Here is a 25100-nt window from a genome sequence, read left to right on the forward strand (position 1 = left end):
TTATACAATGCCATGATGAAAAATGTCATTCTAGGCACTGACAATTATAAAATCTAAATATTGATCAATTCTGGAAATTGATGAAGTTATCCTATGTCCTATCATACTAAATATTCAATCAGTATTTAATTATTTATGTAAAAATAAACAAGAACATTTGCCCCATAGGTAGCAGGTAATTTTTTTTGTCATCAATAAGTAGTAAAATTATACATATACCAAAGAATACCTTTAAAAGATTTTGTGTGTGTTCCTATGTGTGGATCCATATGTGTGGGTACAGCATGTATGCACAAGTATGAATGTACATGTGGAGGTCAGAGGAAGACCTTCCTGTAGTGATATATTATTTATGATTTCTTAAAGCTTGCCTGAATATTCAGAAAGCAAAGTCAGCCACAAGCCATAGAAGCCAGGCACACATCTTTAATCCCAGTAGCCAGAAGCTAGGAGGTGGTGGTACACACACCTTTAATCCTAGGACTCGGGAATAAGAGGTAGACAGATCTCTCTGAGTTCAAGGTCACCCAGGGATGCACGAGATTGAATCAGTCTAAAAGAGTAACAGATCAACAAGCCTTTAATTCCAGCATTAGAGGGGTATAAGAGATAGAAGCAGGATCTTCAGTAGTCAGTAGGGAGTATTCATTCTCCAGCCACACTGAGGAGAGGCAGCAGGATCAGCCCACTCAGCCTGAGGTAGTGCTAAGAGCTAGTGACCCCTCTACTTTGCTTTTCTGAACTTCAGCTTGAAGTTTGAACCCCAATATTAGTCTCCTGGTCCTTTTATTATTTGTGTTACACCTTCCACTTTTTGTCTGGGACAGGGGTTTTCGTTGGCCTAGAATGTCACCAAGCAGACTAGACTAGCTGGCCAGGGGGTTCCAGGGAGTCCATCTCCACCATCTATCCTGCAATGGCTGAGATTTCAGATGTCACTGAGCTCGGCCTTTCTGGGGATCAAACTTAGGTTCTGACACATTGAAGTCCAACACTACTGACAGAATCATTGCCCTAATATAAAATAAATGAACTTACGTTTTTCAGTAAATGTTTGGCATGTATACCTATTGTACATATCTATATTCCTGGGGGAAATTTGTTCTGGGTGAAAAGGAGTTGAAAATGGAAAAAGCTTGAGGATATCTGATCTAGAGAACAGGAATGAACTTGATTACTAAGAATGAACAAATCATTCCTGGACAGGGGCCTTTGTGCTGGGTGAGGGGACAGATGATCCTTTCATGTGTAAATCTGTGCACAGAGCGCCACAGAAGGTTGGCCAGAGTGGCAAGGACACAGGGAGACATTTATTTTACAGATTCATTCAACCTGGGTCCAGCTTCCAAAATGAATGGGCAGAGAAAAACTGTGGTGTCCAGCGGTAGTCAGTGGTCCTGAGGTTGGCTAATCCACCGAGTGATGGTTCTAGCCTGAGAACTGAGCAGCTTGTCAGAGGGGGGGAAAAGCAACAACAAAAAAAAAAAAAAAAAAAAAGAAAGAAAGAAAGAAAGAAAGAAAAGAAAAAGAAAAACCACGAAAAACCACACACACACACATACACACACCCCCTTTTCCAGTCTTGAAACTAGTGCTTAGGAATGTGGGTGGGACAAACAAGTAAACTGTAGACTGGATAGTGACAGGAAGAAAATTAGGGCAGGGGAAGACAGGCGTTTTAGAGAGGATGTTTAAATGGCTCTCAGAAATGACTTTATTAAGAAGATGATATCTGTACCAAAAAAGCCTTGGGATGTCTGAGGAAAGGGAATTCCCGATGAAGGCCTGATGAAAAGGCTCTGAGTAGGAGCCCTGTGTGGCCAAGGTTGGAAAGTGCGTCTGGGGTAGTTCACAGGAGAAAGGGTTAGGAAGCTTTCCAGGCACTGGCCCACCCAGCACTTCAGGACTCTAGCCTGGAGGAAAGGTTTCTAGGAAAGTCCTGGAGCCTAATTATAACCCCCTTCCCTGTTATAGACTTATTCGCACTGGAAAACAAGCAGCCTGGGAAGTGATTCTGTAGCAAGCCCGAATTGCTGTGTAGCCTTAGGGGATTCTTTTATCGTCGGGCAGCCTCAATTACTTCATCTTTAAAATGGGACTAGAGAGCCTTCTAATAGCGTCACGTGAGATCAATCGAAAGCGCCTCTTAAACTTGCCTATGGTTTCCAAAGAGCAAAAGTGAAAACGGCTCTGACTTCACTCAGCTCTTTTCGGCTTTTTGCAAAGCAAACTGCGTGGGTTTGTAGGACCCACCGTGGGTAGGGACACGGTTCAGGTCTCACTCAGCGCGCACTCCGGGCTGGGAGCCGCAGGGTGGCTGTGGGTAGCGCAGAGGAGATGCGGGAGGAGGTGCGGGGTTGCTAGGCGGAGCTGCAGAGCCCGGCCGGGCGACCTGAGTCTGGCGAGGTAGTGTGGACGCACTGGGAGTGGAGGCTCAGATCGGGCGGGGCTGCTGCGACACGGTCGGGGGCGGATCTGTCCCCGCCCTCGCTCGCGTCCCCGCCCGCTCAAGGGCTCCCTACCCGCGCCGCGCGCTCTTTCTCCGACAGCTGCTCTGGGAGGTCTGCGCGCCGTGCGGTTCCGTGCCTTGCCCGTCTGTCCCGTCTGATTGTGCCTAGCGATGACCACTCAGCAAATTGTCCTTCAGGGCCCGGGACCCTGGGGTTTCCGCCTAGTAGGCGGCAAGGACTTCGAGCAACCTCTCGCCATTTCCCGGGTAAGAGTGTCCTGGGACGCGCGTGGGAACCGGGCGCTTCCGTAGGGTGGCGGCGCTGCGTCCCGAGGGGGAGTCGGGGAGGTTGGAGCCCACGGCGATCGCGGCTGGGCACATCAAGGTGCGCTGTGCGCTGAGCGTTCTGTGCCATCCGCCGCCCCTTCCCCGCCACCTCGCTCCGGGGCAAGCGGGCTCCCTGCTTGCGGCGCCGAGGCCAACGACAGCTTTCTTCCTGAGCCCCGGAAGCGTGGCGCGGCGCGGCACTGCACGCTGACGCTCTTTGTGCCCGGGCGTGGAGACTTGGAGCTCCGCAGACCCCGCGCGCTGGGAGTTAGCACGCCCTGTTCTTCACGGTGGAAGAGTTGGGGAGCGCTGATTGGAAGCCGCAGAAAGTCCCAGAAGGTGAATGGGAGTACAGAGGAGTTCCCTGGAAGGCCAGTGGGATTCTTTTAGCTAAGAACCGAAACAACTACTTTACACTCTTAAGGTTTGACCCCATACCTGCCTCTCAGCTCTGAAATGCCTTTCACAGGAAACACCGGAGTTGGGAAATAACCCCAGATAAACCTTCGTAGTCTCGCTCTGCCTCGGGTGATTATGTCACCTTTCTGCCCTCCAGGTTATCTGTGATAAACCCATTTCCTTCTGGAAGGAAGAGTAGTTCCAACCCTGTGCATGGTGGTGATGATTGAAACCCCTTTAGCTGGGCCTCGTCTCTGGGAGAACCGGTAGCCCATCACAGACTGCTAGACCTGTGATCCATAAATGAAATGGAACCCCCTGTGAGACTGAAGCTCAGTATTTGAAGGTCCACACTTTGAATGCGATCTGAACCAGACAAGGACTATTTCCTAGTAATTGTCAACGTTTTTAGCCCCTCCAGATAGAAGTGTGTGTGTGTGTGTGTGTGTGTGTGTGTGTGTGTGTGTGTGTTACTAAATATCTTCTGATTAAGAAGGAGAGGGAGGGAAATCTGCAGCAATGCTTGGCCTAGAGGGACCACGTTCTATTCTTTGGTACGCTTGCTTGCTGAAGCTGACCTTAAACTTGGTTCCCCAGTCTTTCCTTAGAGGGATTCTGGGATGGAAATGGAAGCAAAAGTCGGGGTCCTCTAGACCTCAGGCCTTGCTTCCAGCAGCTGAAGGAGGTGGATGGGAGTTGCCGACACTACTGCTTCCTCTTGGCTTTTCTGTCAGCTGCGGTGCCAGCCGCTCAGGCTTTCTTACAGGTGGGCCTGGCTCAGCAACCGGTTCTTTGACTATCCTACTCCAGATGAGCAGGCAGCCTAGTTTTCCACTTGACCATCTTGTCGTCCAGAGATTTCTTTGGTATTGGAGATGTGAGAGGTTTCCCCAGCCTCTAGTCAAACTTCTCAAGTACGGGAACTGTGCCTTAGGCCGTCTGGGCCTGTTAGACTAAGCCTGGCCCCGGCCTGCACCTGGCTGTGCCTGGTGTGTCCCTGCAGACAGAATGCAAACGCTTACCCATGGAGGGCACTGCCTCTGCACATTTAGAGTTGGTTACCTCATAGGCCAGTTGTTCCCGCTCTTTGTGTCTATAATTAACCTGCCAGTCCTCTCCATTTCCCAGAACCTTTCTTTTTAAGCGGGGGAGGATATATCGGCAGTCTGTTGGAAGGGTAATCTTGGCTAGTCACTTTGGTTGCTTCTAACACCACTGGAAATATAGCACAATGGTACATTTGGCACAGTTTAGAGATGAAGATGTCATGGACTGGAAAACACGCTGGATCCATTGCTTTGGACTTTCATGCATTAATTAATTTTACTCCTTTTTTATTTTGAGATAGACTCTCATGTTGTATTTCAGGGTGGTTTTGAACTTTGCTATGTAGCCAAGGATGACTTTGAACTTCTGATCTTCCTGCCTCCCACTTTCTGAGTCCTGGGATGTATGGCACATAGTGCAGGAGATGGACCCCAGATGTCATGCATGCCAGGCAAGCACTCTACCACCTGAGTTACAAGCCTGATTAATGTCTTTTTTATACTTCACACTCATGTTGAATGAGTACATGTCATAACCCTATGCAAACTCTTCAGACCTGACAGGATATAGCACTGGAGGGAAGCTAAGCTTCATTATGCCTTTGGCAAGTGTTTTAACTGAAAAGTGAAAATGACTCAGAGCTATTGTCATTGTGATACTGGCTATAATTTACTTGTCTCTTCACCTTATCACCGCCTCTGCTCACCTCTTGGGACTGAGAAAGTGATTGTCATTAAGAGAATGCGTCATGGGTGGTCTGGGACCTTGTGTTGGTCTGGAGTCCAGTTCTTATCCAACAGTACCTAAGGTGAGCACCCAGAGTTTATTTATTTTTTAATCACTGCAGTGGGGTAACAGCAGCCCTTGGCTACCAGTTGAAGAATGTCGAGTGCTCTGTAAACAGTGCATAATGGTGAGGTGCGAGCATGTGTAAAGAGCTCTGCCCACCTTCCGGCTGGTTTGTGCCACGTTTATTATCCTGGGCAGATACAGTTTGCTAGTATGTTTTTTGTGTAAGTAGACTTGCAGTCTCCACACCAAAGCAAACCATAAAATTAGGCAGGGAGAGGAGTGCCTCTTATTTAAATAACCATGTTTGCTTTCTCTTGCATGAATTATTCTAGTGCTGGCCCCAGCCTTTTGTTAGAGTGATGAACCTGAGTAGAATGTGCACTGGAGATACTCTTTTCTAGGTGTGTTTTCCTGGACTATAAAATGAACACCTGTACAGCCGCACCCTGATATACAATGTTGGTGGTACAGAGAAGCTTGGTGATGTAGCTCTGTCCTGACATCCAGTAATTACTCTGTGCTTTTCTCCATACTTTTACAGACTAGGCATCCTAAACACTAGATGCTGAATTTTGCATGTTTTTAAACATACTTATATAGAGCATTTTATATGCATTGTGTGTTTGTATGTGTGGCTTTTATTACTCCTTTGTGCTTTCAACTGTTTCTGTGAAAAACTTTAATATCACAGGCCAGATTTCTAACAATAAATGGATATAAACTAGTTTTTTTCTGTCTAGTATCTCATTTAAGGCTCACTTTTGACTCCCTGCTGCTGAAGCCACAGCCACATAGTATTTAACTGCTCTCTGAAATGTTTTCCTGTTGGTTCTTGTGGCAACAGTGTAGGTATAGCCTCCCCCCCCCAGTGTGTGTGTGTGTGTGTGTGTGTGTGTGTGTGTGTGTGTTGCCTCCTCTATGTAATTTCATATTTCCTCTAGTAGCTTTCAAGGGAGACCTTCAGAGAAGTCCACGCCCATGCTGAAATTACTTGCTGCTGGGCTGTGCTGACAACTGAAAAAAGACAGGAAGAGGCGGGGCCAGTGATAAGGGGATGCTCTTAGTTGGAGTTGCCACTTATTTGCCCCTTGAGTCCTGGGGAACCCTTTGCTGAGAGCCTGTGGTTTTATAGTAAGTGCTTGTGCCCTTTGCCCAAGGACCCTGATGGGGGTGCTTAATAATGGTTACTCTGTAGCCAGAGTTCTTTCTGATTTCAAGAGAGTTATTTCCAGATTCAAGTAGAGTTTTACATCGTGTCATAAAGGTTGGAAAAGCAGGGCTCATCAGTCAGGTTATAAAAAGGAGGACAGGTCTAAAACTGCCCGTATGCATTAAAGGACCTGAGCTGCACCCTGCATGCATCCTGTGCAGTAAATCACCTTGGAAGAGTTAGCTGCTTAAATCACCATGGAAGAGTTAGCCGCTCCAGCTCATCAAGGCTGAGCCTGGGGAGAAGGGAGGCAGATGGAGCCAAGAGAATGGCCTGAAGCAGAGGCTTGAGCCTCCCCTCCCAAACCTCTAGGATACTGACCATGGAGGTTAATTTTCTTTTTAAAAGTAGATTCTGGTTGCTTTTTGAATTTTTTAGACTTATTTATTATTTTATTGTATAGATGTTTTGCTTACATGTATGTATGTGAGTTATGTGTGCGTCTTGTAATTGTGAAGGTCAGATGAGGGTGTTGTATCCCTTGGAACTGGAGTTCCAGGTGGTTATGAGCTGCCATTTGGGTGCTGGGAATCAATCCCAGGTCCTCTGCAAGAACAGTCATTGCTTTTAATTACTGAGCCAACTCTCCAGCTCCAAGCTGGTTAGTTTTGGTGAAGAATGAAGCAGGGACAGTAGCTTTCAGATATTGCATCGTGGGTGGTACTCTCCTGGGCTGATCAGGTCTGGGAAAGGCACCCGGCGGTTGAATCTGTGCCGGCTAAGGCTGACTCCCAAGCTGCCTACTTTCCTCCAGGCCATGACTTGCTGGTGTTCCATGTAGGACAAGACTGGTATCTTACTTTGTGTAGATGGGGAAGTCCAAGTGCCGGCAGGTAATTTGTTTTCATTTACATGTTTAAAAAAATTGGCTCAACTGCTTTTTAACTTCCTTGTAACAGAGTGACTAGTTACAAATGAGCAAAAGTGCCTATGTTATAAAATTAACTTTTAAAGCATGGTTTATTTCTAATGGGTCTCGGGAGGGAAAAACTCAAGGGGTAGAAGCTGGAAAGATGGGACTCGGTTCTGTGTTCAGTGTCAGGATTCAAGTAGAGCTCTTTTCCTAGGCAGCTCAGTAGGTGACCCTGTGGCCCTGTGGAAGTCATGTTCCTTTGTAAAGATAAATAAGATGATAATTGGCCCAGTGGTTGAGAGTGCTTCTTTGAGAGGACCAGTGTTCAGTTTCCAGCACACATGCCGTGTGTTTCACAATTGCCTGTAACTCCAGCTCCAGGGGAACACACTCTTCTGGCCTCCCGGGACACCAGCACACACATCAAAGGGTGGGGAATATAAGCTAAACAAATTATGGCTAACAAGCAAGTAAGTTGTATTGGTACCCTTTGAATAACAGAGACCAACATCTCTCATAGCATTACTTGTGCCTTCAACTGTAAGCTGATTGAGAAAATGTACTATAAATTCAGGAATATTGTCAGATGGACTTGCATTGCTACTCATAAAAGCATACACAGAAAAGATTCACATGAGAAACATTTATTTTATCTACTTGCAATAATCAGAGTACATAAAACATATGTAGTAGGTCCAAAGGCACTGTTGGAAGTATTTAGTGAGTACCTTGTGAGGTAGGTACATTGAAGACCCTCATTTTATAGATAAGAACACTGAAGTATGGAAATATTTTTGCCTATGCCATACAACGGTGAGTGACTGGGTCAGCTAGCTCCAAGGCCTGTACTCTTAAAGTCAAATATTTTAATGACCACTAGTAAGTTATGATTTGTTAATCTTATACTTACATCGCTCTCTTCCATACAGTCTACAACCCATGACCAAAGTGAATACAGGACCAGAGTGTGTTGTTTGGCAGGCTGCCAGCCAGGTAGCTGCAGTCACCATTCTGCTTCCTGATATGCCATGATAATGAATACTGTACTGCTAACAGTGTTACTCAGTGCGGAACTCCAGGGAAGCCTAGTGCTGGCCAAGCATCAGTATGAAGAATGGGACCCTCTTGGGCTTCTTACCCGGGAGCCGTTTGCATCTGTGAGAGTTGACTGGGATACCTGTGTTGTTGCCAGTAAGCTTTAGCTCAGAGTGTCCTGGGAAGGATCATGACCCCCTCCTTGACCCTTTGGAAAGGCCTGAAGCCACAGCCTCACCTGGGAGAGGTTTTATTAGTCCTGGGCTCTTAAACCCTTGTGGACGCCAAGAATGGAAGAGCAGAGGAGTTAAGGGCTGATTAGAGAAAGGCTTGCTTAGGTGCTCACAGGGGATCTGGGGACAGTTTATGGCAAATGACCGTGACCAGAGGTACCTGTGTCAGTTGAGCCAGGTTCGAAATGCAGTATACCTATGTGGTGGTTTGAACAAGAGTGGTCCCCGTAGACCTAGGTATTTAAGTGCTTAGTCACCAGGAAGTGGCACTACACTATTTAAGACGTATTAGAGGTGTGGTCTTGTTGGAGAACTTGTCTCAGTGGATGGACTTGGAAATTTCAAAAGTTTGTGCAGGTGCCAAGTGTCTGTGTTTCTCTCTGCCTCTGTCTCTGTCTCTCTCTAGCTCTGCTTTGCAGATTAGGATGTAGCTGTCAGTACTGCTCCAGCAATGTGTGCCACCATGCTGGACTAAACCTCTGAAACTGTAAGCGAGCCCTCAACTAAATGCCTTCTCTGATAAGAGTTGTCTTGGTCATGCTGTCTCCTCAAAGCAATAGAACGGCGACCATGACTTCTTACAAAAGCCTGAGACAAAAGTGCTAGTAACTTCTGTGTGGCTCCAGCACCTTTATGATTGCTGTATTGCTTTTGGCTTCGTGGTGGAAGAAGTGGACTGTCGTCAGTCACAAGAGCTGCTTGTAAATCCCGTTCCCTCCTTGGTGCTACCTACCATATGCATGGAAAACAGCTCACTGACCTGTAAGAGACCCGCTTCTGATCAGGGCTTCAGAGTGTCATTTTATAGATGCCATATCAAGTCAATTAGCTCTATAAGCTCAGCTAATAAGGACGTAGGTGTGACTGTGTAAGATACAGATGCCCAGATGCACATGATGCAGAGATGATTTGCGCTATTACACGTATTCTAGAAGTGCTCATATTTCTAAAACTAAAATACCTACTAGAAACTTACAGTTCCAGTTGGGTGATTAGTAGAAATGATTCCATTTAAGCAACAAGAGTCATGCTTGAGAACTTCCCTGTGACAAATTTTCCAATAGCCTTGAATTTAAAAAAAACTTTTAGATTTACTTATTTTTTTAATATTATATGTATGAGGGTTTTGCCTGCATGTACGTATGTGCGACATGCCCATGCCTGGTACCCACTGAGTTCAGAAAAGGGTGTTGAACTGAGGTTGGGACCTCTGCAAGAGCAGCAAGTGCTCTTAACCACTCAGCCTCCCTCCTGCCCCGCTAGTCCTAAATTTTAAATAATTCAGAGGACTCCTACCAACAATAATGTGTAAGCAAATACTGGTTGAATCGCATGGCATAAAAACCCACAAAAAGACTGGCAAGATGTCTCAACAGGTAAAGGTTCAAAATTAACTTGGAGTTTTAGGTATCAGAATTGGGGCTAATCTTTGCCAAAAGGTTTGTGACAAATGGGGTTTGAGAATTCATGCTCAGTTTCTTTATGGCATGCTACGTCCGTCGGCACATCTTTCTTGGGGGAGAATTCACTAGGCATTTTGGTGACAGTTTGTGTTCTTGTCTGTGTGTGTGTGATACTTAATAAGTTTACATGTGATTGTCATAAATGACTAAGAAGCCAGGCATGCATGGAGGCTCAGGAGGCTCAGGCAAGATTGCTGTAAGTTCAAAACCCTTGAGCTACACAGTAAGTTCCAGTCTAGCCCGAGGTGTGGGAGATCCCTCTGAAGAAAAGTGAGGAAACAATCCCAAATCCCTCAAAGCAGAATGTCAAAGTGTGGGAGGCAAAGGTCAAAAGAAAAAAAGAAAAAGAAAACGAAAGAAAAGAAAAAGCCTTTCCAGCTTCTGTACTTCTCGGAGGCAGCACTGTTAATGTCTGGTTATAAAACTTTGCTGCTTGGTTTTCATGTAAGTTACATTTTCAGAGCTGATTGCTGTATCATGGTGGATCATGTAGACATCATTTGTTCTGTATTTTCTGTTATAATTTTGTTAGAACAAATGAAGAATTAAAGACAGCTCAGTATCCTTGGGAAATGGCATTCTTTGGCTTCTGCTGAATGTAGGTTCAAACTCTGTCTTGCCCAGGTTTTACTTATATGTCCAGGGGTGGTGGAGGCAGGCAGGCCAGCCCCTGAAGGCTCAGCAACTGTTTGAGAGTGGTTATAATAGTACTTACCTCAGAAGGTCATTGTGAAGGTGGGTGGTTCAGGAAAGGCGCTAGCGCGCTGGATAACCCATAGCGGGCATCAGGATGCCACACACCGTTAAAGAAGTTTTAATGATAGCTACTGTTTTTCTTAGTAATTTAAAATTTTTCCTTTCAAAAATTATTTTACGTGTATGATGTTTTGCCTGCGTGTATATGTGTGCACTGTGTGTGTCTGATGCCCGTGGATCCCCTGGAACTGGAGTTACAGATGGTTGTGAACTGCTATGTGGTTGCTGGGAATTGAATCCTGGTCCTCTGGAAGAGCATCCAGTGCTGTTAACCACTGTGCCATCTCTTCAGTCCCAAAGATTTGTTTTATCTTTAATTATGTGTCCATATGGGTGTGTGGTGGGGGTATAAGTATGGGTGAGTGCAGGTATCTACAGAGTCCAGAAGTGGGTGTCAGATCCCCATGTAGCTGGAGTTAGAAGTAGTTGTGAGCTGTCTAACATGGGTGCTGGGAACCATGTTCTGGTTTTCTATGAGAGCAGTATCCACTCTTTATCCACAGGCCACCTCTCCAGCCCTGGTACTGTTTTGGATCCTTTAAGAACACCTTTCCAATAACCTAATGGGATGGATATTGTTGTCAACTTCATTTGATCAGTGAAGGAACAGAAACAGCCAGAAAATAGTCTGCAAAAGTGAATGTCAGGTTTTGGTTGTGGGTGGCAGTGGTTAGGGCTGTTTGAAAGCATGCATAGTCATTATAGGCTTTTGGATGCTTGAGAACTGACGTCTCTTACTGAGAAATTAGGGTACTGTCTTTACTGCCAGCTGCTTTTTTACCTTCCGGTCTTCCCAATGGTGATTGCTCAGACCAAGAAAGCAGCGAGTCTCTCAGAACTTCCCCCTCTGCAGACTGACAACTTTATTTTGCACTGTGCACGAAGAGAAGTTGGGTTAGGGCGCAGCTCATCTACAAGCACCCAGCCTACTTAATTGCCTCATTTCCTGGAGAAAGTGGTTATAGGCTAACCAAGAACAGTCTGAAGTCATATTGTTTCAGGCCAACCTATATATCCTCATGCAGTGTTTGTGGCTTTGATGTGGCTTCAGGGTCTGGGTGGCAGCCTGGACCCACAAACTGCAAGCCAAGAGAGCCTGAGGGAGGAGTTCACTCACATGGAGATGTGGCAGGCAGGCTGCTTCTGTGTTGCTCTGCCCCCCCCTGCCTGTTTAGACTGTCAAATTTATTTCTAAAAACCCTGACATGGCTGTTAGGTCAAGAGCTTAAAGATCTCCACACCGTTGCAAGGGGACTTGAGCCTCCTGTTTTGTTAGTTCCGGGTGCACCATTGTTTATGCTTCCTGTCTCACTTTGTTCTGCACAGACTTAAGGCAATTTGCAACATACTTAAGATTTAATGAAATATTTGGAACCTGGAAGCGGAAACAGCAGTGTTCCAGGAATGTTAAATCAGTTGGTTTCTGTAATTGTACACTGACTTTAGCTGTGAGTTTTTCTGGCCAGGGTAAAATGGGAACCATGTTGAGTGTGTTAGACATCTGGGCTGACATGCCTTTTATAATGCAACCTTCTCAGAGGTTGATCAACATTGACAGAGATCTTTGTCTCTCTTTCCTTCCGCTCCCTCCCTCCCTCCCTCCCTCCCTCCCTCCCTCCCTCCCTCCCTCCCTCCCTCCCTCTCTCCCTCCCTCCCTCCCTCCTTTTGTTCCTCCCTCTTTCTCTTTCTCTTCTCCCCTCCCCTTCCCTCCTTCCTTCCCTCCCCTATTCCCTTCTTAGCTTCTGTCTTAGAGAGAGAGGAAAGAGAGGGACAGAGAGAGGGAGAGAGGGAGAGAGGGAGAGAGAGAGAGACAGAGAGAGAGAGATACAGAGAGAGGGAGAGAGGGAGAGAGGGAGAGAGGGAGAGAGAGACAGAGACAGAGAGACAGAGAGAGGGAGGGAGAGAGAGAGAGAGAGAGAGAGAGAGAGAGAGAGAGAGAGAGAGAGAGAGAGAGAGAAGTGTCTTCAGAGAGCCTCCTATGTGCAGGAGTGTAAGTCCTTCAGGTTGTTTCTTAAGGAGCTGGGCTTTTAGGTTTAAGTGTTTATTGTCTGTCTAGTAATTTAACTTCATTCAGGAAGAAAGTACTGGGAAAAGAAATAGTCAACATCCTCTTTATAGTTTCCAAACCTGTGAACATCAATTAGGCTTTGCTAGGAGACATTAAAAGAAGAGATTAGGGGCAGAGGGTGTGGCCTAGCAGTAAGAATGTATGCTTAACAAGCCAGGGGCCCTGGAAAGTAAAATGAATGAATCCATGGATATTTCTGGATCATTCTGCGTTGATGTGAGATGGAGTGGGACTCTGTCTATATTTTACCCCCTCTTTTCAGGGTATCTGGTAGCTAAGGGGTTGGATGTCAGTGCCATATCCTTGCAAATACAGTTCTGAGCTATTGGAGAATGGGTTCAATTTCTGGCCCCGGGTAGCCAGCTTCAAGGGGCAAGGTGAGGCTATGTAACACTGAGGAAATTGGTCTGTAGCCCTAGCCAAAGGGAAGCTAGAACATTATTTGAATAGAGGACTTTTTTTTTTCCTTCGAAAGGAAGGGGGGTGGGAATCAGTGCCTCAGAACACATAAACTGACAAATGCCTGATTGAAGTGTTCACATCTACTGTAAGGCAGCAATTAATTTATCATCCAGCATGGAACTCTTACTTTTCTTCCTTCTCTTATTCCAAGGTCTTCCTTGGTAGCCTAGGCTGGCCTCGACTTCATGATGGAGCCCAGAATGGCCTTCAACTTTGGTTTGGTGTCATGAGTTTTGGGATTGTAGGTGTGCACCATCACTCCAGGCTGGCTAGAACACTTGAGAACAAAATGGGGTGCTTTCCATGGTTCAGAGGACATAGGTTACTGACCTGGGCAAACAGAGGTGTCTGATAATCCTAGTTAGGAAGTATGTCTTTTCTTCAGTGCTGGGCAGTGAACCCAGGCTTCATCCCCCTGAAGTCCCACCTCAGCCTATCATAAAGGGCTTTGCATAGCCTCGAACTGAGCCTTCAGGCCCAAACTCACTTGTGTGTGAGGCCCAGGAAGCAACCAGAGGCTGACCAGAGGGTGAAGTAAGATAAATCACTGGAGGAGTGATGACAAATGGTGCCGGAACTGGGTTTCTGAGTTGGGGCGGTTAGAGCGTGATGGGGCTTGTGGCTAAGTGGGTGGTATGTTTCTCATCTAGAGGGACCAAGTTTCCTCAGTGAGCGCTGATTGTTGCCATCTGGAAATCTAAGCCCAGAATTGCCAGATTTTTCACAAGCTTAGAATCTAGGGGTTTATGTGAAATTTACCGGTATGTGATTTAAATTAAAAGTAATACAAAGCAGTCTTGATTGTAGACCAGATTTACTTGTTGGGCTCAGCTTTCAATTTCAAGTTCAGAAAGTTAAAAAGGAATGGTTCACCTGCTAGTAGAGTTTGGGTTTTAGGTGGGACCTTCAAAAGATCCACTGAGACATTGGTTCTTACCCTTCCTAATGCTGTGACCTTTTAGTGCAGTTCCTCATGTTGTGGTGACCCCAGCCATAAAATTATTTAGTTGTTACTTCATAACTGTGATTTTGCTACTGTTATGAATTATAATGCAAATATGTGATGAATGACGCCAAACAGGTTTCAGCCCACAGATTAAGAACCACTGCACTAAATGAATGACTGGCCTTTGGCTGAGTGAGTGACACCTGGAGTGGGTCCAGTTTGAAATGTCATTAGAAAGTGTACTGGTGCCAGAAAATGGTGGCGCACACCTTTAATCCCAGCATTTAGGAATCAGAGGCAGGCGATTCTCTGTGAGTTTAAGGCCAGCCTGGTCTACAAAATGAGTTCCAGGACAGCCAGAGCTACACAGAAACCCTGTGTTAAAACAAAACAAGCCCTCGACAGGCATCCTCGATAGAGTGGCATTGTCTTTAAACCCTGAGTGGCAATCCCTGACGCACCGCCATGATGCCCAGGGAAGATGCCCAGGGAAGACGGGGCAACCTGAAAGTCCAACTACTTCTTTAAGATCATCTAACTTTTGGATGATTACCCAAAATGCTTCATGGTAGGAGCAGACAATGTGGGCTCGAAGCAGATGCAGCAGATCCACATGTCCCTGCGAGGGAGGGCTGTGGGGCTGATGGGCAAAAATACCATGATGCGCAAGGTCATCCAGGGTCACCTGGAGAACAACCCAGCTCTGGAGAAGCTGCTGCCTCACATCCGGGGCAATGTGGGCTTTGTGCTCACCAAGGAGGACCTCACTGGGATTAGGGACATGCTGCTGGCCAATAAGGTGCCAGCTACTGCCCGTGCTGGTGCCATCGCCCCGTGTGCCAGCCCAGAACATTGGTCTGGGGCTGAGAAGACCACTTTCTTCCAGGCTTTAGGCATCACCACTAAGATCTCCAGGGGGCACCATTGAAATTCTAAGTGATGTGCAGCTGATAAAAACTGGGGACAAAGTAGGAGCCAGCGAAGCCATACTGCTCAACACGCTCAACATCTCCCCCTTCTCCTTTGGGCTGGCCATCCAGCAGGTGTTTGACAACGGCGGCATTTACAACCCGGAAGTGCTTGACATTGCAGAGCAGACTCTGCGCTCTCGCTTTCTAGAGGGTGTCCGAGATGTTGCCAGTGTTTGTCTGTAGATGGGTTACCCGACTGTTGCCTTGGTGCCACACTCCATTATCAATGGGTACAAGCTGGTTCTGGCTTTGTCTGTGGAGACCGAGTACACCTTCCCACTTGCTGAAAAGGTCAAGGCCTTCTTGGCTGATCCATCTGCTCTTGCGGCTGCTGCCCCCATGGCTGCTGCCACCATTGCTGTTCCTGCTGCTGCTGCAGCCCCAGCCAAGGCTGAAGCCAAGGAAGAGTCGGAGGAATCAGATGAGGAGATGGGATTTGGTCTCTTTGATTGATCCCTCAGAGCAACCAACTTAGCCAATTTAGTTTGAAAAATATGGAAATAAAAACTTACTTCTGTTAAAAGAGAGAGAGAGAGAGAGAGAGAGAGAGAGAGAGAGAGAGAGAGAGAGAAGAGAGAGAGAGAGAGAGAGAGAGAGGAAGTATGCTGGTTACTTTTATGTCAGTTGGACAGAAGCTAAAGTTATCTGAGGAGAATCTCAATGGAGGAAATGCCTCCATAAGACTGGGCTGCAGGCAAGTCTGCAGGGCATTTTCTCAATTACTGATTGATGGGTGGGGGGCTAGCTCACTGTAGGTGGTGCCATTTCTGAGATGGTATTCCTGAGTTCATTAAGAAAGCAGATTGAGCAAGCCATGGGGAGTAAGCCAGTAAGCAGCACCCCTCCATGGTCTCAGTATCAGCTCCTGCCTCCAGGTTCCTGCCCTGTTTGAGTTCCTGTGTTGGCTTCCTTCAGTGATGGGCTACGGATGTAGGGGTAAGTGTAAGCCAAGTAAACTCTTTCCTCCCAACTTGCTTTTTCCGTCATGGTGTTTCATCACAGCAATAGAATATCTAACAAAGTCAAGAGAGTATCCTCTAATGAGGTGGTCTCATTGTCAGCACAGCTAATGGTCTCTGGGTGTCTCTTTGCAATAACGGGGCACAGCGAACACTGTGTGAGAATGTCATTGTTGTTTCCAGATAAAATACAGGGCTCTCTCTCACAGCCTGTTCTCTCTGTCTCCAGCCTCATATCCCTTCCCTTCCCTTTGCTCCCTAGGTTTCGTTTATGCAGTTCTGTTCTTGAGACTTGGCCTGCTCTTTCCTGCCTCCTTCTGTGGCTTCATGGTTTTAAGCAGCACCACTTTCTGGGATTCATTTCTGTAGGTGTGTGTGTGTGTGTGTGTGTGTGTGTGTGTGTGTGTGTGTACATGGATGTGCAGGTACAGGGGCAGAGGAAGGCATTAGGTGTCTTCTAGTACTCTCAGCCTTATTCCTTTGAGGCAGGGTCTCTCCCCAACCTGAAACTTATCCCTCTGCTTCCTAGGTTGATCAGGCAGAAAGCACCAGCAATCTTGCAGCCTCCATACTCCATCTCTGTGTGTGTGGGGGGGTGGGGGAGTTACAGGTTTGCAGCAAGACCATATCAATCTTGTCACACTGGTACTGGCATCCAAACTCACATCTTCATGGCTGTTGTGTAAGCACTCTTAACCACTGAGCCACCTCTCCAGCCCTCATCATTAGCATTGTATCTTCGAGCACAACATTTACCATCTGCCTGCCTCTCCAGGGACTGTGAGCTCCTTGGTGGTTTATTTGGCTCTTTTCATAGCACGTGGTTCCTGGAGTTCACAACTAAGAGCTCCACAATTCTTAAGTTCTGAACGCATGCTCGGTTTTGAGTCACCTCAGCAGTCCTCACAGCAGCCTCCTGAGTCAGGACTGCTGAAGAGTGAGGCCCAGAGGTGCTGAATCCCAACCGCAGGGTATCAAGTCCTGGCCCCCTGCCTCTAGAGTCACATCTTAACCAACAAGCTGCTCCATCTTTCAGACTATGCGTGGGGGTGTGCGATGAGTGAATGAATGAGAAAGGATGTCTGTGGGAGGATGAAGCATGCCCATGTCACAAAGGACGGGTTAGCTCTTGCTTGCCATCAGTGTGGAGCCGCTGGCTCTGTGAATTTGTCTCACTGAAGAACTATGGAGGGCTACACCACAGTTCGGTTTTGCACTAAAGTGAAGTTAGCAGGGTTTGAAGGGCCTTGTGAACATAGAATGTAGAGTCCGTTTCTGGTGCGGCGGCCTCCAGGTAATGAGTGGCCCTCTGCGGTTGGGGGTGGGCCCAAGGATAGACTGCTTCAGAAACTAGAAGAACACTCTTTCTTTAATAGAAATTGTTGCACCTAAGCCACACTAGTTTTATAGCAACAGTTGTATGTTCTAGTTGTATGATCTCTGGGGCAAAAATCTGACTGAGGGAATTTGGGGGATGTCCATTTAACTAATGGGTCTGGGTTTTTGGAGGGAAGTATAAGATTTCTCTCTCTCTCTCTTTCTCTCTTTCTTCTTTTTAGAAATTGAAGCTGACTCCATCATGAGCTGGTTCTGATGGAATTTGATGGATGCTAAGAAATTAGGCTAGACACTGGTGTAGCAGACCCTGCAGCCTGCCCTGGCTTGCTACTCAGCAGCTGAGTCACCTTGAGCAAGCTGCTTAACCCTTGTTCCTCCATTTCCTCATCCTCAATGATGCAAATAACACTGCCTGCCTGATAGCTCGTGAGAGGATCATAAGCCAACCCTTACTAACCACTGAGCTTGCACTGGGCATATAATACACACTCAGAATTGAGGTTCACTGTAGTCAAGTATATGGTGAAGAGTCCTCCATTCAGGCAGGAACTTTCCAGCAGCCAGATCCAGGTCTTCTCACCTGCAGTCCTTTTCAGTTAGTCTTATAATTGGCATGTTTGATAATGGGTGGGGCTCTGGGCCCCAGCTCAGTACAGAGCAGGGGAGCTGTTGTCTCTTGTCTGGGAGGCACTCCAGTCCTTTGTATAGAAGGCCATGGCAGATGCATCTCTTAAATTTCTGGGTTTCTTTTCAGCTCTGACAGTGGGCTTACAGTCTCTGCCATGGTATTACACTGGAGTGAAAAGAGGGCGGAAGTTATGAGGATTTCTACGTTAAAACCAGGGATAAGCATTTAGCTATGGGAACATGAACCACTCACAGCTTCTCTCTGGAACTGTTTCTAAAATATTGTCTAATATATGTTTGCTCGTCTAAACAATGTGAGCTCCTTATTTTTATTTTAAATATGTTGTTTGAATAGCTCTGTAAAGGTAAATTCTGTGATTTATTTGATCTACAACTCTCCCATCTTTTTTGGGGTGGTGGGGGCACAGTGTTTCATGTACCCTAAGTTGACCTCAAACACATTGTGTAACCAAGGATAACTTTGAATTTCTGATCCTTTTGCTTCCACCTGGCAAGTGATATCAAGTCCAGTTTATGTGGTATTGGGAATCAATCTCAGGGTTTGCTCATGATAGGCGAGCACTCTATTGGGTTGTGTCCCTGGTCCCAACCTTTTGAAAAAAGAAGATGGCTCATAAAAGAGTATTATTCCATCAGAGTCCGAGCTGATGATCTTTTCTTGTATTTTCAAACTTTCCTTTGGTTCACAAAAGAAAAAGAAGGAAAAGAAAAAAGGAAATCAGATTGAAGGACAGGCTGGCTAGGTCCAAATCACTCAGGTGTGGGGCTCCTAGGACTGGTTTTAGCTTGTCTAGGGCCTATTGGGATGTTCTCTGCAGAGATGCCACTCCCACAAAACAGTTTGAACCAAATGCTGGAAATTCCAGACTTCTTAGCAAATGAACATAAAATGCAAAGAGAAACTTCTGTTTTAAGTCCAGGATAGTCATTTTTTAAGGGAAGTTGTTACTTGTTTTTAAAAAAAGGGGATTATTTTGAAGTATTCATTTCAACTAGTAAAATATGTGTGTGTCCATGTGGGTACAGAGGTAGACAGTGCTCTGCTCTGTGGCTCTCCCCCTTATTCCCTCCAGACAGGGTCTCTCTGTTCTAAAATTTTTAAATAGTCATTTTTATACAATAGACTCTAATCACAGTTTCCCTTTCTCCTCTCTTCCCAGACTCTCCCCAACTCCCTACCCTTCCCACTTATCATCTTTCTCTCTCAAGAAAATAGACAAATAAAAAGACAGACAAGGAAAATAAAAGAAAACAAGTAAACAAAAAATTATGAAAGAACTGGAGAAATGAATGTATATATTAGTGTATGTAAACACACACACACACCATAAAAACTCAAAATTGGAAACCATAATATGTAAACCAAAGACCAGCAAAGTTAAAAAATAAATGCCCAAACAAAGCAAAATGAGAAAAAAAAAACTCTGAAAATACCTTTGAGTTTATTTTCAGTTGGCATGGACTACTGGATGTGGAATTTGCCCCTAAGTGTGGTTTGTATACCCAGTGCCTACCTTCAAGAAACTGATTTTTCTTCCTTTGTGAGCAGCTGTTAATTGGAGATAGCATCTTGGTTAGGAACAGTGGGACTGTCTGGTTTGGACTTGTGCAGGCCCTGTGGATCAGCTCTGTTGTGTCTGAAAGATACTGTTTCCTTGGCATCACCCATGCCCTCCGGCTCTTAGCATCTTTCCATCTCCTCTTCCACATAGTTCCCTGAGCCCCGAGAGACAGGGTCTCTTCCTAAACGTGCAGCTCACCAGTTTTTAGTAAGAAGGCTGCTCGAAAGCCTCAGCAATCCTGTCTCTCCCCACCACCTGAGCTTTGGGCTTGGGGACCTGATTCAAGTCCTCATGTTTACACCGAAAGACCTTTTACCCAGTGGTAAAGCTCTTGATGACATCTTTTTTTTAAATTTTTTTTTATTACTTCAATTTTAAATAGCTTGCTTCACATGTCAATCCCAGTTTCCTCTCCCTCCCCTCCTCCTGCACCCCCACCCTCCCCCACATCTTGATGATATCTTTAACCACAGTGGGTATTTTAATTTGAATAACTAATTGATTATTTATTTTGCACACCTACTGCCATGTGATAGGTGCCATAGATTGGAGGTCAGGGAAGATCGAGAAGGGTAATTCAAGCAGAGATTTAAAAGGTGAGAAACGTCAGTCAGGCAGAGTTAAGAACAACTAGGAGGAGGAAGCTAGAACTTCTTAGGGTGGTAGCCTGAGGGGAGGGCCCCGCTAGAGGGTTTCAGGTTTATTCCAAAGGGAACAGCTCTGCTTTTTTGTAGTTACATCTGATCACAAACAAGTGTCTTTGGTTGGCATTGCCCTCCTCGTTTCCAACTAGTCTGATTGAAGCTAAAATTTGCCGGTCAAGAGTCATTACCAATCCCGAAAAAAGGGACACTTAGGTAGGACCATTGAAAAGTGAGTCAGTGGTTATGTAGAGAGTTTGAGGCCAGCCTGGGATACATAAGCCATCCTCCAAAAATGTCAAACAAACAAAAACAAAAGCAAAACTCTGCATTGTTTGTTAGAAAAAGTGGACTCTATATGGTCTAGCACCAAGTCAGCCTGTATTTTTACTGCCTCACTGAGTGACTCAGAGTGCGTTTCCTACTGCTGACAGGGAGGAGGGCTGTGTCAGACATCTCACTCAGTGGCTGCCTGGAGCACAGCTCTTGCTTGGTGAGTGAGAACTCTGTAAACACATGACGGGGAGAGCTGGGAGAGGAAGTTTAGGAGGTCAGGGTCTCTGTTTTGGTTCCACGTCTTCACATTCCAGGAGAGTTTTGTCTGGTGAAGCCAGAACATGTTCAATTCAGAAGGGACCTCAAGGACTAACTCAACTCCTCATTTTGTGGGGTCAGGGTGCCAGTGAGGGGTGGGTCATGGCAGGGTCCCCACACCAGCAGCCCTACGAAGGCTAGCGTTTTGTTTGGTGAGGGCTATTTGGGAACATGGCTGTGGAAAATGGAGGCTTGGGGCCTTAGTCTCGTATCCTGATTTGGCGCTTTGAAGAACCAGCTTATGGAGACAATCTGTGGTTTGCAACATCTCCCACTAGCTTCCACTATGGGGGTGGGGTGATGATAGTTAATTTTGGTATATCCTGACTGAGAAAATAGTCAGTAGCAGTTACTCTGAGGCCAGTGCTACTTCCAAATGAGTGCTATTCATCTCACCAGCGTCTGTGCTCACTTGAGAACCCCCTTGTAGGTCTATGTGGGGCACATGTACTCTGAGAGGGAATCCTCAGTGAGCCGTTGGACTCAAGGACCTGTGGCAATGCCTAACTGTACCCCAAGCATCTGTGGTCTACAAATTTGGAACTACTGGTCTGGAAGCGTCAGCTTTCAGAAAGCCAGCCACCTATAGGACTATAACCATGGCCAACTTCCTGGTGCAAACCCATACTACCATATTTTAAATTATCTTCATTGCTTGCTTTTTTTTTTTGTTAAAGTAGCTCAAGCTCATTGTAAAGAAACTAGCATGTTACTGAAATGTGTAGCTGTGAGCAATTTCAGTTTTGCCTGTGTTTATAATTTATAACATATGCTAAGATCTTACAAAAATAGAAGTTACTGTACACAATGTTCTCTAACTATGCTGAGTTTAAAAATGTGGTGGTGGCGCAGGAGAGCAGGCCCTGCACCCTCTCTGGGCAGCACACCAGAGCTGACCCCGTTGGCAGGGACACAGGGGAGCTGGCCCTGAGGGCATAAGAGCAGGAGAGCTGACCCCCCCCCCAATCATATGCCCCAACAGCATTCAGGAGAGTGGGCCCTACACCTTGCCTGGGCAAAATAATAGAGCGGGCTGGTCCTGGTGGTGTGGTGGGTTGACCAGCCCAGCTGCTACTCAGGCTCAGAACCAGGGCTATGAGCTAGCCCATTCCGGCATCTACTTTATCTGTGAACTGCTGGAGCGTGTGAAAGGGAACAATCCTACAGATCCAATATGGAAAAATCTCCATGACACAGGACAACAGGATATCCAAGAGGAGACCTGGTGAGGGCCATTATCAGTAGTGGAGCAGAAACCAGAGGCCTCAAACCAGATCAATGACTCATAGCAGTGAACACTTAGAAGTAAAGATGAGTGGACTAAAGGGTAAACTGTGACTCACTGGGGCCACACTATAGCTTGCTTCCTCCTCCTCTTCCTCCTCCTTGTCCTCCTCCTCCTCCTCCTTCATCTCCTCCTCCTCCTTCATCTCCTCCTCCTTCATCTCCTCTCCTTCATCTCCTCCTCCTCCTCCTTCATCTCCTCCTCCTTCATCTCCTCCTCCTTCATCTCCTCCTCCTCCTCCTCTTCCTACTTCTCCTCCTCCTTCATCTCCTCCTCCTTCATCTCCTCTCCTTCATCTCCTCCTCCTCCTCCTTCATCTCCTCCTCCTTCATCTCCTCCTCCTTCATCTCCTCCTCCTTCATCTCCTCCTCCTTCATCTCCTCCTCCTCCTCCTTCATCTCCTCCTCCTCCTCCTTCATCTCCTCCTCCTTCATCTCCTCTTCCTCCTCCTTCATCTCCTCCTCCTCTCCTTCATCTCCTCCTCCTCTCCTTCATCTCCTCCTCCTCCTCCTTCATCTCCTCCTCCTCCTTCATCTCCTCCTCCTTCATCTCTTCTTCCTCCTCCTTCATCTCCTCCTCCTCTCCTTCATCTCCTCCTCCTCTCCTTCATCTCCTCCTCCTTCTCCTTCATCTCCTCCTCTTCCTCCTCCTCCTCCTCTCCTTCATCTCCTCCTCCTCTTGACCTCCTTCTCCTCCTCCTCCTTCATCTCCATCTTCTTTATCTTCCTCTTTTTCTCTGCTTCTGTTTTTGTTTTTTTTGTTGTTGTTGTTTTGTTTTTCTTTTACATTTTACTTTGTTTTGTGATGAGAGGTTGCAAGGGCAGAGGGCGGATGCGAGGGGACAGGGAGATAACGTGGGATTGGGATGCATGATGTGAAATCCACAAAGAATCAATAAAAACAACCACAACCGCCACCACAAACAAACAGACAGACAACAGTGTGTTGGTGACTTATTTTGAGGTCAGAGCATTGAGTGAGGCTCAAGGTTGAGTCTGCAATGGGCTAGCATGGTGGCTAGTAATGTACTGGTTGGGTGACCCTGGGGAGGTCACCGGCCTTTCCAACCCTCGGTTTCTGGTGTCCATTCTCCTTTCTCGTAGGGTTGTTTTAAGGAGACGATGAGGTGATTGATACACAGGAAAGGACTGGCAAATGGTAGCAGATTACATGAACATGAGGGACTGCTGCCAGTTACACTGTGGTGTTAGCAGTTTCTTGAGCACTTCTGTCCCTGCTCGTTCTTTTTTTTCTTTCTTTCTTTCATCCTTGCAGACAGAGTCTTGTTATATATCCCAGGCTATCTTCAAACTCACTACATAGCTCAGGCTAGCCTCAAATTTCCTCCTGCTCCAACTTCCCCAGAGCTGGGGTCACAGGTGTGTGCCACCATGCCAAGCTCTCCTTTCCCCATGCTTGCCTCTTTCTTAGTGGATACTTAACCTGATGGCATTTGCTCATTGGCTTTCCTGGAGACGAATAGTAACTAATGTGCTTTCCCCTCTGTTGCCAGGTCACTCCCGGAAGCAAGGCTGCCATAGCTAATTTATGTATTGGAGATTTAATCACAGCCATCGATGGGGAAGATACCAGCAGTATGACACACTTGGAAGCTCAGAACAAAATCAAGGGCTGCACAGACAACATGACACTCACCATATCCAGGTGAGGCTGTGGAAGGGTTAGTTCATTCCTGGTGGACTGGATGTTGTTAGGGACAGCGTCTGCCTCCCCCATCCCAGAAGCCCGGGTGCTTCCCCAGCTCTGTGCTGTGCGTAATGGAAGCACTCTGGAAGGCCGGGGCTTCGGATTTTGAGGTTGCTCGTTTCTTCTCTGATTTTCCCAGGACTTCTCATCATCTGGGCCTCTTTCTTTTAAGTAACCACACCTCACTTGATCTAACACAGCTAAGGAAAATCCTGAGGAGGGAAAACGAAGACACTGCTAAGGATAATGAAATGAAAATGTCTTCCTGACGACCTCTGAGTACCAACTTAGGATAGTGTTGGACCCTGAATAGTGGGTGTCGTGTCACCGGATCGCAGCAGCAGGGAAGGATCTGAGCCCGTTAGACAAAGTGCCAAGTGCAGCTTCAGGTGCCCTCCAAGAAAGGAGCACAGGCATTGAACGGGCAAGTGAGGAAAGCCCCTTGGAGGCTGTAATTAGGGTAGAATTTCCAGTCTTCTTTCACGTGGTCTTGGAAGTGGCTGTACCAAGCCAAGATGTCAGGAGTGATTGGTTCAGTTCTGAGAGGCTTCCTAGTTCCTGTTGGATCAAGTTCAGGTTCTTTTTGCTGTGCGAACCTGATTTATTTAATGGCTCACTAACCGTAGCTTGTCCAGTCCTTCCTCAGGTTCTCATCTGTGAAGTACACTTGGTAACCTGTTTTCTCCTGCTTGTGCTATTGAATTGATAGACAGACCAAGGTGGATGAGAAATGCTAGAATATTTTGTTCCTTTCAGAGCTCTGCTTACTCTGTGGGAGGCGAACCTTTTCATTATGACCCTTTGTTCTTGTCTCTCATTCTCTCTCAGCCCTTGTCATCTCCCTCAAACTCATGTTCAGGTCATTCGTGCATTTATTAGTAGGCTCATTTCTCTTTTTCTCATTCACTTGCCAACAAATTGTACAGGTGTATCTGATAATTGTCTGTCACTGGTTACTGTGACAAATACAAAGTAAAGTATAAATGCTCTCTGCCTTGAAGAGAGAAAAAGCCCTATGCTAATGAAAACTGAAACTGGACTAAGACCATTACTGTGTGATTGGCAGGAGGAGACTCCTTTGCAAAATCAAAAAAAGAGATCCTTGATACATTAAGTACGTTGATGATATGGTCCAGGCTAGGAATACTGAGCCAAGATACAGTTGAAGTCTACACCATCCTGAGTGGAGGTGACAGTGGGAGGCAGATGTTCCTCACGCTCTAATGAGAGAGGCTGAGGCTAGATCAGAAGGCAGGCCAGTTCAGAGTCCTGTAAGGCTGTTGTAGGAGCTGTCCAATATGGATGCCATCTAGCTGAAAAATAGAGGCTGAGTCTGATGGCAGGGTACAAGTTCA

General features: G+C 46.4%; 1 protein-coding gene and 1 pseudogene across 1 annotated transcript in view; both read left to right on the forward strand.

Annotated features, from left to right (window-relative positions):
- Nucleotides 1-2518: 2518 nt before the first annotated feature.
- Pdlim1 (PDZ and LIM domain 1) overlaps nt 2519-25100 on the forward strand; it is a 48639-nt gene continuing 26057 nt past the window's right edge. Inside the window, exons 1-2 of the mRNA XM_005063613.4 lie at nt 2519-2716; nt 23552-23703. Coding sequence (XP_005063670.1) covers nt 2621-2716; nt 23552-23703 — 248 coding nt within the window. The 5' untranslated portion in view covers nt 2519-2620. The remainder of the gene's footprint in view (nt 2717-23551; nt 23704-25100) is intronic.
- LOC101828761 lies at nt 14522-15504 on the forward strand (annotated as a pseudogene).

Source organism: Mesocricetus auratus, unplaced genomic scaffold, assembly GCF_017639785.1.
Source record: "Mesocricetus auratus isolate SY011 unplaced genomic scaffold, BCM_Maur_2.0 Super-Scaffold_4256, whole genome shotgun sequence".
Lineage (NCBI taxonomy): Eukaryota > Metazoa > Chordata > Mammalia > Rodentia > Cricetidae > Mesocricetus > Mesocricetus auratus.